At 45.5% G+C, this 12,127-nt stretch overlaps 1 protein-coding gene across 1 annotated transcript in view; it reads left to right on the top strand.

Moving 5' to 3' along the window:
- MCF2L2 (MCF.2 cell line derived transforming sequence-like 2) overlaps positions 1-12,127 on the top strand; it is a 272,166-nt gene that overhangs the window by 33,383 nt on the left and 226,656 nt on the right. The window contains exon 2 of the mRNA XM_054982756.1: positions 2,217-2,347. Coding sequence (XP_054838731.1) covers positions 2,217-2,347 — 131 coding nt within the window. The remainder of the gene's footprint in view (positions 1-2,216; positions 2,348-12,127) is intronic.

Consider the following 12,127-nt stretch of genomic DNA (forward strand, 5'->3'; position numbering starts at 1 on the left):
ATCTTCGTATCATATTTATGTTTACTGGTTATTGTTGTTTGTCATCCGTTTGTAGAAGGGTTCCTGTGGTACAGAAAAATCTTCTTCCACTTGCCCTTTCATTAACAGTGTTAATTTATCCATTTCCGCCGTCTCCATTACCTTCGTTATTAATTCCTCTTGTTGGGGGACTCTTTGTTGTTTCCAATAGGTTGCTAATAAGATTCTAGCCGCAGTAACTATATGGATTACTAAGTGTTCTTGCTCTCTCTTCATATCCGACATACAGTTTAATAAAAAAATCTCTGGTTTCAAAGGAATTGTTATCTGTATGATATTTTGTAATAACTTATGTACCATTACCCAATATCTATGTACTTCTTTGCAGGACCACCACATATGGAAAAATGTCCCTATACCTTCTTTACATTTCCAACACTTATTTGACATATTTTTAAACATTTTAGCCAGTCTAACTGGCATTAGATACCATCTATGAAACGTCTTATATAAATTCTCTTTAAACACAGCAGATTTAGTTATTTTAACATTTACTTTCCATATCTTATCCCACTATACTTGGTCACTATCATCAGGGGCGGAGCAAGGGTTTACCTCGCTCGCAGCCGGCCGGCTGGGCGCCTCCACGTGCGCACGAGTGCGCGCGCGCACCGGCCTGCGTGATGACATCACGCATGACGTTATCACAGGAACGCACGCGCCGCTGCCGGCCCGATTGCTGCGGCGGGCGGCCTCCGAGCTCTCCCGCTCGGTTGCTTGTGCCGCCAATGATGCCTGCCCGCGGTGGCTGCGCCTGGCCAGGGGCTTGTGCTGGTGGCGGCAGCGGCGCAGGGTGGGAGGGATAGGAAGCTGGTGCTTTGTGGCACGCGCTCCCACCCACTGAGCCTCCTCCGGCGCTCCCTCCGGCACCCCGCGCCTGCGGCCACCGCCTACCTGGCCTCAATAGGCCCGCCGCCCCTGACTATCATTACCTAAATTCTGTATCCATAGTCTTTTACATTTCTCCACCCCATCATTTTCTTTCATTTCCATTAGGAAGATATACAAACCACTTTAGGAGGGGGACGTTTTGAGTGGGAAAGTGGCATGGGTTCATGAGCTACGATTTCAGCGCTCTGAAGTGGCACCTCCCAGTGCAGCTTTTCCTGCAGAAATTCAGAATGTCGGAATGATTGTGTACTGTTTTGGGTTTTATTTATAGGCTGCTTTGTTGCTCTGCCGGTTTTATTGTTTCACTCTCATTCTAGCCTTTTCAGGGACGTCTGGTTTTTTTTTTTTTAAGTGGTTGCCCTGAGCTGGTTTTATTCTATGGTTGGATTGTTTTAATTGCCGTTTTGTATTGTAAACTGCCTTGGGAACAGTCGCAATCTATAAATCTTTTAATTTCCGAAGCAAACAGTCCTCGTCCCGCTACGGAAATGAAACCAAGGTTCATGCGGCTATCCATCTGTTCTTTTTTATCCCACCTTTTCTTCAGTGAGAATGTGGTGCTATACGTGGTTCTTCCTTCTTTACAACAATCATGTGAGGTAGGGTTAGTCTGAGAGATGGTCTGCAGCCCAAAGTTATCTGGTGAGCTTTGTAGCGGAGTAGGGATTTGAACATTGTGTCCCCCAGTCCCAATTTGCCATTCTAACCACTATATAAAACATGGTTTAACTTTTATAACCTTTGGCTTCCTGTGGTCAGAATTAATATTGTAACGTCCCTGGAGCAGGGATAAACTGTCCCTCAGGTAGAACTCTTCAGGGTCTAACCGCAGAATGATAAATAATCCGAAGAATTCTTGGTTGCTTAAAGAAATTACTCTGCGTTGTTTCTGTTTTGGGTTCCAACACTGCAAAAGAGTGATGTATTGTCGAAGGCTTTCACGGCCGGAGAACGATGGTTGTTGGGGGTTTTCCGGGCTGTATTGCCGTGGTCTTGGCATTGTAGTTCCTGACGTTTCGCCAGCAGCTGTGGCTGGCATCTTCAGAGGTGTAGCACCAAAAGACAGAGATCTCTCAGACACTGAGAGATCTCTGTCTTTTGGTGCTACACCTCTGAAGATGCCAGCCACAGCTGCTGGCGAAACGTCAGGAACTACAATGCCAAGACCACGGCAATACAGCCCGGAAAACCCCCAACAACCACTGCAAAAGAGGTTTTCCCTTGAGGAAAGGCTCTTCTCACACCTTGCTTCTGTGATCTGTGAAGTATTTTTAGCCTGCTGAAAGCCAATTTCTCTTGCAGGAGGAAGAGGAAAAGACGGTGCTCCGATTATCACCTTCCCAGAGTATGCAGGTTTCAGCGAGATCCCCGATGAGGATTTTCTGAACGTGGTGACGTATTTAACTAGCATTCCCAGGTAAGCAATCATTATTTTTAATAACTAAATAGGTCAGAATAGAGCAAGCGTGAGGCTGACAACTGGCAGGAAACTACAATGTGTGGATGGTGGGCGGGGGGGAGCTTGCTGGCAATGCAATAACATTGTTGCCAATGCACTCCTGTTACTTCTAGCATGACTGGAATTAACGGCAACACATTGCCAGCAATGCTCTAGCACTTGGCCAAAACTCTGTGGTTAAACCATGGAGCTTTTCCCCAAAGCTAGAGTGTTGCCAGCAACGGGCTGTTGTTACTTCTGGATGCTGACTATTCCTTCCCCCAATTTTTCTCCTGCCTGCAGAAGAACGAGTTTCATCCTGAGCCACATTGGCTCATCTGGTGGACAAGAGCCTGGGCAGATGTAGAGAGGAGCAGGCCCTGTTCCCCCAGCCTTTGTCCATTCCGTAAAGTTCTGCATGAATCCCCCTACCCACAGACATTAACTTTCTTTTGGCAAAGGTCCCCGTTTCAGTCCCTTTCAGGCCAAACCTCAGTCCCACTGTGCTACTAACCACCTCATGCAGTTTTAATAAAGAGAGGGGCTAACAAATTATTTGCAATAAATGAAGAGGCAGTCCCTGCATTGTGGCCCTTCTGGAGGATGCTCTTTTCCAGAGGGACTTTGACGGGTGTGAACCCTGATACATTGATTTTCAGTGCTGATCTGTTGTTTTCGTCTGCTTGGTTTTATTGCTGTTTCTGTGATAGATTTGTGAAGAGGTTGGGTGTGACCTTGAACTCTCCTGTATCTGCTGTGGAGCAACAAAGTGTCACCTGCTTGGATCTGTGATGTAAATGCATGTAATGTGTGACTCAAGGCTGCTGCTAAAAAATGGTATCCCTGCGTCAAGTTCTCCACTGTAATATGGAAGATCACTTGCTCTGTGTCATACACATGAAGCTACCTTATATAGTATCTGATCTTTTGGTTCATCAGGGTCAATATTGTCTACTCAGTCCGGCAGCAACTATCCAGAGTCTCTGGAAGAGGTCTTTCACAACATCTGGAGATGCATGGGATTGAACCTGGGACCTTCTGCAGGTCAAGCAGATGCTCTACCAATGAGCCACCATCCCGCCATATAATATCATTATGTTTTCTACACACATACAAACCCTTATTGGATGCTTGCTTGAAGGGGATTGGGGAATGTTTCCTGTGCAATGTAGAGGAGAGGACGCAGGGATGCCATTTTTGGCAGCAGCTCCTTGTTACGAGTAATGTATTCTTGTGTCCTAAGACTGTAGCTGATTATGGATATTCACTATTGTACGGATAATTTAACTACTTCTTGGATTTCATAAACTGATGCTGATGCAATAGAAGTATGCGGTTTAGCTTGTGTGGTTTTCATCGGATAGCCTCTATGGAGATCACTGTTAAAGTGATTTCTGTATCATTTTCACTGGCTAGTGTTCTTCTTCTTCCATCACAGTTGACAGATTTGGAATGTTGCTTTTACTCTTTTGCTCGCTATTAGCCACCAGAAGTATACCACTATTTTGACAAGTAGACTTAGTGTACTCCCCTGAGCCATAATATTTGTTACAAAAGTGTTGCCTCCCCTCCCTTATGCCCTGACCTGGATAGCCCAGGAGAGCCTGATCTCATCAGATCTCAGAAGCTAAGCAGGGTCAGCCCTGGTTAGTAATTGGATGGGAGACCTCCAACGAAGACCAGGGTTGCAGAGGCAGGCAATGGCAAAGCCACCTCTGTTAGTCTCTTGCCATGAAAACCCCACCAGGGGTCGCCATAAGTCAGCTATGACTTGACAGCACTCTCCACCCCACCCACCCCCTTTATAACTTGCATAGACTTACTGTATGTCTGTGAGCAATACTGGGAATGTTTTTCAAGGTTTGAATACTGTTTATTTCACTGGTGTCCTGAGCATCAGTTCATGCGATGCCATTTCAGAGAAAGGCTTATTAAACTTGGCAAAGTTAAACCAGTTCTGAGGTATGAGAGACCGGAATTATAGGAGTCACCTTGTCTTGGGTTAGTGAGTTGCTATACTGAACACAAATTCTAGTGTCGCAGGAAGCCAAGGTGATGGAGGCATATATAAGACATCTGGGCTGTGAAGCTACAAACGTTGCATTTGAGAGTTGGGAAGTCCCTTTAGAACGCAGAATAATCATGGCATACTGTCCATGTCTCTGTTTGCAGGCTCTGTTTGCAGGCTGTTTGGCTTCTGTTTTTTCAGCACTTTTTCTGTGACTGCGAAAAGTGCATTCCCAGAAAAGATGCCGAAAAAACGGAAGCCAAATGGCTTGCAAACATTTTGCAAACAGAGACATCTGAATTCCTGGGGGAAAGCTGCTAGCGTTCAGTGAGTGGGCCGTCCCTTTAAGAGTGTGTGGAAAAGGCCTTAGTGTAGCTGGAAAAAGTAGGAAGTTGTGATGATTTTATATATTACTTGCAATGGTTATTGTATGTACCTTGGATCGCAGACCTGCTGTATACTTTCCAGGCAGTGAGATGCTTCATACATAGTGGAGATAACTAATGTTTTAGTTTTGATCTGAAAGCAGCTGTCAAGATTAAAGGGGCAAGGAGCCGTGGCTGAGTGGCAGGGCATCTGCTTTGTACACAGAAGGTTCCAGGTTCAATTCCCCGTGTCTCCCTCTCTCTCTTTTTATCTTAAGAAAAAACAAAGTGATATTATAAGAGGGTACAAAAATAAAATAAAAGGGTTTATATATCATAGTAATATGAATCAAAGATAATTATATGTAAAACAGAAAATACATGTTCCCAACATCCCTTTCATTAATTTTTTAAAGACACTGTCTAAATACAATAGTGGTTGCTTATGTTGGGATACGTTTATATTCAACATTTTAGGTTTCAAGTTTCATACCTCATCTGTTTTACAACTACATTATTCGTTTCATCATTGCTGCATATTCGATATTACACACTTTTGCCACGTCTGCCTAGCCACTATAACTTTTAACAGATAAATAATAAGTCTAATATATAACCTAGCTGCTGTAACTTTTAACAGATAGGTACTATATCAAAATACAAAAGGAAAATCTTTTATATATCCCATCTCTAGTGTCTCCATAGGAAAGCATTGGGTAGTTGGTGATGTGACAGACCTCTGCCTGAATCCCTGGAGATATAGATCCAGAGGAGTTAGCCATGTTAGTCTGTAGTAGCAAAAATAGAAAAGAGTCCAGTAGCACCTTTAAGACTAACTAACTTTACTGTAGCATAAGCTTTCGAGAATCACAGTTCTCTTCTTCAGATGTATGCAAGAGAAGAGAAGAAAACTGTGATTCTCGAAAGCTTATGCTTCAGTAAAGTTGGTTAGTCTTAAAGGTGCTACTGGACTCTAATCCCTGGAGAGTTTCTGCCAGTGAGAGTAGACAAGATTGAGCTTTGGTGTAGTGGTTAAGAGCACAGGACTCTAATCTGGAGAACCGGGTTTGATCCCCCACTCCTCCGCTTGAAGCCAGCTGGGTGACTTTGGGCTAGTTAGGGCTCTCTCAGAGCTCTCTCAGCCCCACCCACCTCACAGGGTGTTTTGTTGTAGGGATAATAATAGCATACTTTGTAAACCGCTTTGAGTGGGCATTAAGTTGTCCTGAAGGGTGGTATATAAATCGAATGTTGTTATGTTGTTGTTGTTGTTGTTGTTATTAGACCAGTGGTCTAATTCAGTAGAAGGCATCTTCATGCGTTCATGGAATCCAAAATGGATCAGAGAAGCCATGCAGAGGGGATACTTAAATTTTGGCCTTGTGCCGGTCTATCCTCCTCTGTTTTCTCCCTAAAGGGATACAAAGGAGGGGTCAAGCGAGCAGTTAAAGGCCATCAAATGCAGAGCCTCCCGTCTCCTGGCAGCTATTTTTAAGTAAAAATAAAAACAACAGGAGATTTGCTCACCGATATCCTACACGGCATGTAATTTGGCCCTGAAGAACCAGGTGTTTGAATTGCTTACTGTTTGCCCAAAGAGAGGATTGACTGTTATTCCGCACCTTCTGATTCCATCCTGAATTGCGGCCATTTGCACTGGCTAGAGGTGTAGAGGAGAACGAAAGAGGCCTTGTAGCGTACTTCAGGCTGTCCCCTGATCAGTGATGAGAAAAAGGAAGAAGTAACTGTGTTTAGATTGGTATCTGATGAAAGTGAGCTTTGATTCACAAAAGTTGACATCCTGGAAATTTTTTATTTTTCCTTAAGGTGCTACTGGACTCCAGTTTTGTTCTGCTATACAGACTAATATGGCTTCCGGCCTCAGACTGTGCTTAGATTGAGTGTCTTCATTTCATTTTCACCTGTCAGAAGTCTTTCTCTCTGAAGGAAGCAAACAGCATCTTCAGTGCGCTGGCCGAATCCAGTTCTGTATGCCGATAAAAAATGACTGCTGCCCTACCAGAACCTCGATAGTTCTCTTTGCTGCTCAGAACTTGACCACTCTGTTGGTCCCACAGATTTCTGAGGGAGTGCAGAAGTGTGGCAAAATTCGCCTCATATTCAGCAGGATGATACAGACAAACAGTATGGAAAAATGGTTTTATGCACAAGTTGTGATTAGATACCACTTGGTAACTGGCTGGCTGTGATGTAAGTCCACAACCCTAAGAAGATTATTGGTTATAATAGACAAGATTCTTGAAGGCAGCCAGTGTGGCGTAGCTAAGTTAGGGTTGCCTGGCATGGCAACCAGCGGGAGACCACGGGGTGGGGGGAATGAATGAGTGTTGTCTGACAACATGATGTCGCTTCTGAGAAATCCTGGAAGTGACATCATTCCTCTCTAGGAATTGGCTGAAATTCTGTAGTAAAGCCATAGAGTTTTCAGTGATTCCTAGAAAGGCGTGACATCACTTACAGGGAAATTCCAGCTGGGGATAGGGGCTAGCAGCCCTAAGCAGCAACCCTAAGCAGACTGCCTGACTAGGACTAGGATCTAGGAGATTTGAGTTCAACTATCCCATAAAGCTCATTGGGTGACCTTGGGCGGAATACAAATTTGAAATAAATAAATAAAATATTCTCTCTCAGGTTAAACTACCTTACAGGGTTCTTGTGAGAATAAAGGGGAGGAGACAAACCATGTACGCTGCCCTGATATCTGCTTGTATGAAGGTTAAAAATAGAATAACTGGATAGATAGCAGATGGGTGGTTGGATTTCCAGTGCATTCTGTTGGGAAATAGTAGCTGCGGGGCGCTCAATTCAGATTGTTGCTGATGTGCAGGGTTTTAACTCTTTCACCCAGTATACCATTTTCCCAACCCCAAATGGCCACCCAGACCTTCTGATTTTTTATTCAGTTCATTTTTAACCAGCCCTTTCGCTAAGGAGTTAATGGCAGCACATATTGTTATCCCCTCCTGTATTTTATCCTCACAACTTACCCTATGTCGAAGAGAGTGACCTGAGGTCACCCAGCCAGGTTCATGGCAGAGTGGTGGTGTTGCCAACTCCACCTTGGGAAATTCCTAGAGGTTTGGGGGCAGTGCCCAGGGAAGGCATTCTGAGCGGTGGGAGCTCATTGGTATATGATGCCACAGATTCTGAACCACCTAAAATTCAGTGCTGTATACCCACCGCACACTACTACGTTACTCCAAACTGCACTTAGCATTGATTCTTCTTGGACCAGAATAGGAAGGTACATAATTGAATTACCACCCAAGACACACGTACCTGACTTAGGGTTGCCAGGTCCCTCTACCCTCTTGCTGGAAAGGTAGAGTCCCTAGCACGTACCTTGTGCTGGGCACAAGGCCCTTCTTTGTGTGCGCGTGTGCTGCGGGACTGACGTGATGACATCACTGATGTGAAGTGACATCACTGCGCCGGCCATGCGAGCACTCCCGTGCTCTGCATGAGGCCAACTTGACCTGTTTGGGGCCCAAATTGGCCCCAAACAAAATGCGGGAATGCTCCCGTGGTTGGCGCGACAACGTCACTTCCGCTTGCCCCTTCCCGCCGATTGCTGGGCAATCGGTGGACGAGAGGTTAAATCCCTGGGAGTTTGCCCACCACCAGCGGGCACCTGGGAACCCTAACCTGACTAGGGCAGAAGGTGATTCTAAATGAGGCTTTTAAAGCACATCTCTGCCTTGAGTTGTTGATATTAATCAGAACATAATGCTAACTTGGCCCTATATGAAGTATATTTATTAATTAATGTCATATTATTGCATTGTCTGGAGTTACTATGTAATAACAACAACAACAACAGTAATAACTGCTTATATGCCGCTCTTCTAGACAGATTAGTGCCCCACCCAGAGCAGTGAACAAGTTAGTGTTATTATTATCCCCACAATACAGCTGAGGAGCTGGGGCTGAGAGGAGTGGCTTACCCAAGGCCACCTACTGAGCTCATGGCAGTTGTGGGATTTGAACCAGTAGAGTGCTGATTCACAGCTGAACCACTTAACCACTGTGCTACAGCAGCTATATAATAACTATGCTTGACCACTGAAGAAGACCATGTGGCCAAAATACATTTAGTCAGGGTCGCTCATGGTTTTTGTTTGAGTTTTTTGTATGATTTTAATCTGAATTGAGGCTATATTTGGGCCTGTAATAGTTTTAATATTGTCCTGCAATAAATACATGTATTTTTGTATATTGATATATATGTTCTGTATTTAGTAATTTTCATACTTGGCCCTTTGATTGGGATTTCTTTAACTTTCCTGTGGAACCCGAAGTTCTGTGGAACCCTTCATGTGAAACACTGTTCTAGGTTCTCAGGTCTAACACAGACTTGGAAACAAGGGTGTGCACCTGAAAAAGATTTGAGTTTCCTGCTTCGTGTTTACCCGAAGCAGGAAAACAATTCAGGATAACCCAAATCCCGAAGTGGCAAGCTCCTTCGGCATTCGGGTGTTTAAATGCTTTGGTATGCTCTGTTAAGATTCGGGAATCTTTACAGAGCACACCGAAGCTTAAAGCAGCACTTTTCTTGCGGTTTGTAAACAGCAAGATAAGTGTTGCTTTCAAGCTTTCCACCCCGCCACCTTTTTTACCCAATGGGAGGGTGAGGAGGGAACCCATCAGCTGAAAAAAACGGCAGGGCGTTTGAAAGCCTCAAGCGGCAAGAAAACTTCCTGCCCTGCCGCTTTTTTTGCTCGATGGAAGGGGGAGGAGAGAACCCAAATCAGAAATCCAAATCGGAAACCCAAAGCTCACATCTCTACTTGGAAATACTATATTGATATCAAGCAAAGTAATGTGCTTTGGAGGTTTAATAGCAGGTTCCATGGAAATGTGATTTTATTTATAGTTTATACCCTGCTTTTCTCCCCATTGGGGACCCAAAAGCCTTACAACATTTTTCTGTTCTCCTCCATTTCATCCTCACAACAACCTTGTGAGGCAGTTTAGGCTGAGAATGTGTGCCTGGCACAAAGTCACTTTCATAGCAGAGTGGGGATTCGAACCTGGGTCTCTCAGATCCTAGTCCAACACGCTCACCGCTACACTATGCTAATTTTGGCTCACTGTCCTGGTTGTTTTTCTGGGGTCTCGTAAGGGATTGCATGACGGTGTTAAAGGATTACTCATTAAATTTGCAGATGACACTAAACTGGGAGGAGCAGCAAACACCCTTGAAGATAGGGAGAGAATTCAATGAGATTTGAACACACTGGAAAAGTGGGGATGGATAAGTTCCAGGTTCTGTACCTGGGTACCAAAAATGTAAAGCATGCATACTGGATGAGGGATACGCTTCTGGGTAGCAGTGTGTGTGAACAAGCTGTTGGGGTACAGGTGGATAGAAAGTTAAATATGAGCAATCAGTGTGATGCAGCAACAAAAAAGGCAAATCCAATCTTGGGGTGTCTCAACAAAGGCATAACACCCAAATCACAGGATGTCATTGTCCCACAGGATATATATTGTCCCTCTGTTGGTCAGGCGCTACCTGGAGTATTGTGTGTAGTTCTGGAGGGCTCACTTCAAAAAGGATGTGGACAAATTGAAACGGGTGCAGAGGAGAGCAACCAGGATGACCGGGGCCTGGCAACCAAACCCTATGAGGAAAGACTGAGGAACCTGGTAATGTTCCATTTGGAGAAGAGGAGGCTGAGGGGAGACATGATCGCTCTCTTTAAGTATTTAAAAGGCTGTCACTTAGATGAGGGAAGGCAGGGCTGGATCTACGGAGGGGCAGGGGGGTCGCCCGCCCCCAGTGCTAATGAAGAGGGGGCTGTAGGCACAGCTGCTGGCCGGGAGCATGTGCCGCGGAGCTGGTGGTGGCAGCGCTGGTGGCTGAGCGGAGGGGCTGGGAGGCCGTGGCAGCGTGGGGCGACTGAGTGGGTGGCCTCCTAGCCCTCCCACTCAGTTGCCCCATGCTGCTGCCGCCACCAATGCACGCTCCTGGATGTGCGCAGCAGCTGGGGCGGCGCACAGAGCAGCAGGCACGGCAGGCAGTTGGGGCAGCTCACAGGGCAACTGAGCAGGAGGGCTGGGAGGCCACCCGTGCACTGCCCCGGCTGCCTGCCACGGCAATGGGGCGGCTGGCTCGCAGCGGCGTGCACTGCATGATGACATCACACATAGTTACATCATCGAGCAGTCCAGGTGCTCAGGGAGGCATGCACACGAGTGCTCAGGAGGGCGGCAACAGCCCTAGAGCTGCCCCTGGGTGCTGGCGATCCTCGATACAGCCCTGAGGGATGGAAACTATTCCTGTTGGGAACAGAGGATGGGTTGCAAAATAATGAGAGGGAAGATACCGGCTGGACATTAGGAAAAACTTCACGTTAAGAGTAATCCAGCAGTGGAATTAGCTGTGTAGGGATGTGGTGGGTTCCGCCTTATTGGCCGTCTTTAAGGAGCAGCTGGACGAATACTTGTCAGGGATGCTTTAGGCTGTTCCTGCATTGGGCAGGGGGTTGGACTAGATGGTCTGTAAGACCCCTTCCAACTCTGTGGTTCTATGACATGCAACCTCTTTGTTGGATTATGTCTTTGTTGAGAGGTTGTGTATATTACAGTCCTGAAACCATGTTGCTTTAAACAAAAAGCAACTTTGAGAGTTGCTCCTTCATTTTATCTCTACAACAATCCTTTGAGGTGTATTAGGTTAAGAGTGTGTGGGACTGCCCCAAGGCCACTCAGCCAGTTTCCATGACAGAGAAGAGTCAAACCTGGGCCTCCTAGATTCTAGTCCGACACTCCGATCCCTCAAGGCTGCTGTTAAGGAGGAAAAAACTACAAAGGAGAGCCATTAATAGAGATCTCAGCATCTAATCTAGTGTGGCCTTTCCCATTGTTGTTGACACAGCATTTGCAATATATACCAGACAATGGCTGTTTTCACACATCTCAGCATAGCACTAAAGTAAACTCACGGAACAAGGGCACCAGCCATTGGAGATGTTTGTGAATAATGTTGATCTGAAAGTGTCTCTTGGCTTGTACCATTAATTGGAATCTCAGCGGTAGGTTGATAATGACAAAGAGAAGAATACCAGTGAGAAATAACCCATAGACAACTCATAAGAATAGTGCTGGAGCTAAAATTTAATTATTGAAATGTTATAGAAAACACGGCTTTCATAAAATTCAGAAATGACGTCAGAACTCACGCCACGAAGACGCCCTCGTTCTGTGAGTTTAGCGCTATACCGAGATGCGAGAAAATGTTCAACCCTTGATCTTCTCCCTGTGTGCGATGGAGGGAACAGTTGTATAGAGAGAGCCCAGGACTTGCATGCCAAAGGTTCTAGGTTCAATTCACGGCACCTCCAGTTAAAAAGACCAGGTAGT

The sequence above is a fragment of the Eublepharis macularius genome, chromosome 6, assembly GCF_028583425.1.
Source record: "Eublepharis macularius isolate TG4126 chromosome 6, MPM_Emac_v1.0, whole genome shotgun sequence".
Lineage (NCBI taxonomy): Eukaryota > Metazoa > Chordata > Lepidosauria > Squamata > Eublepharidae > Eublepharis > Eublepharis macularius.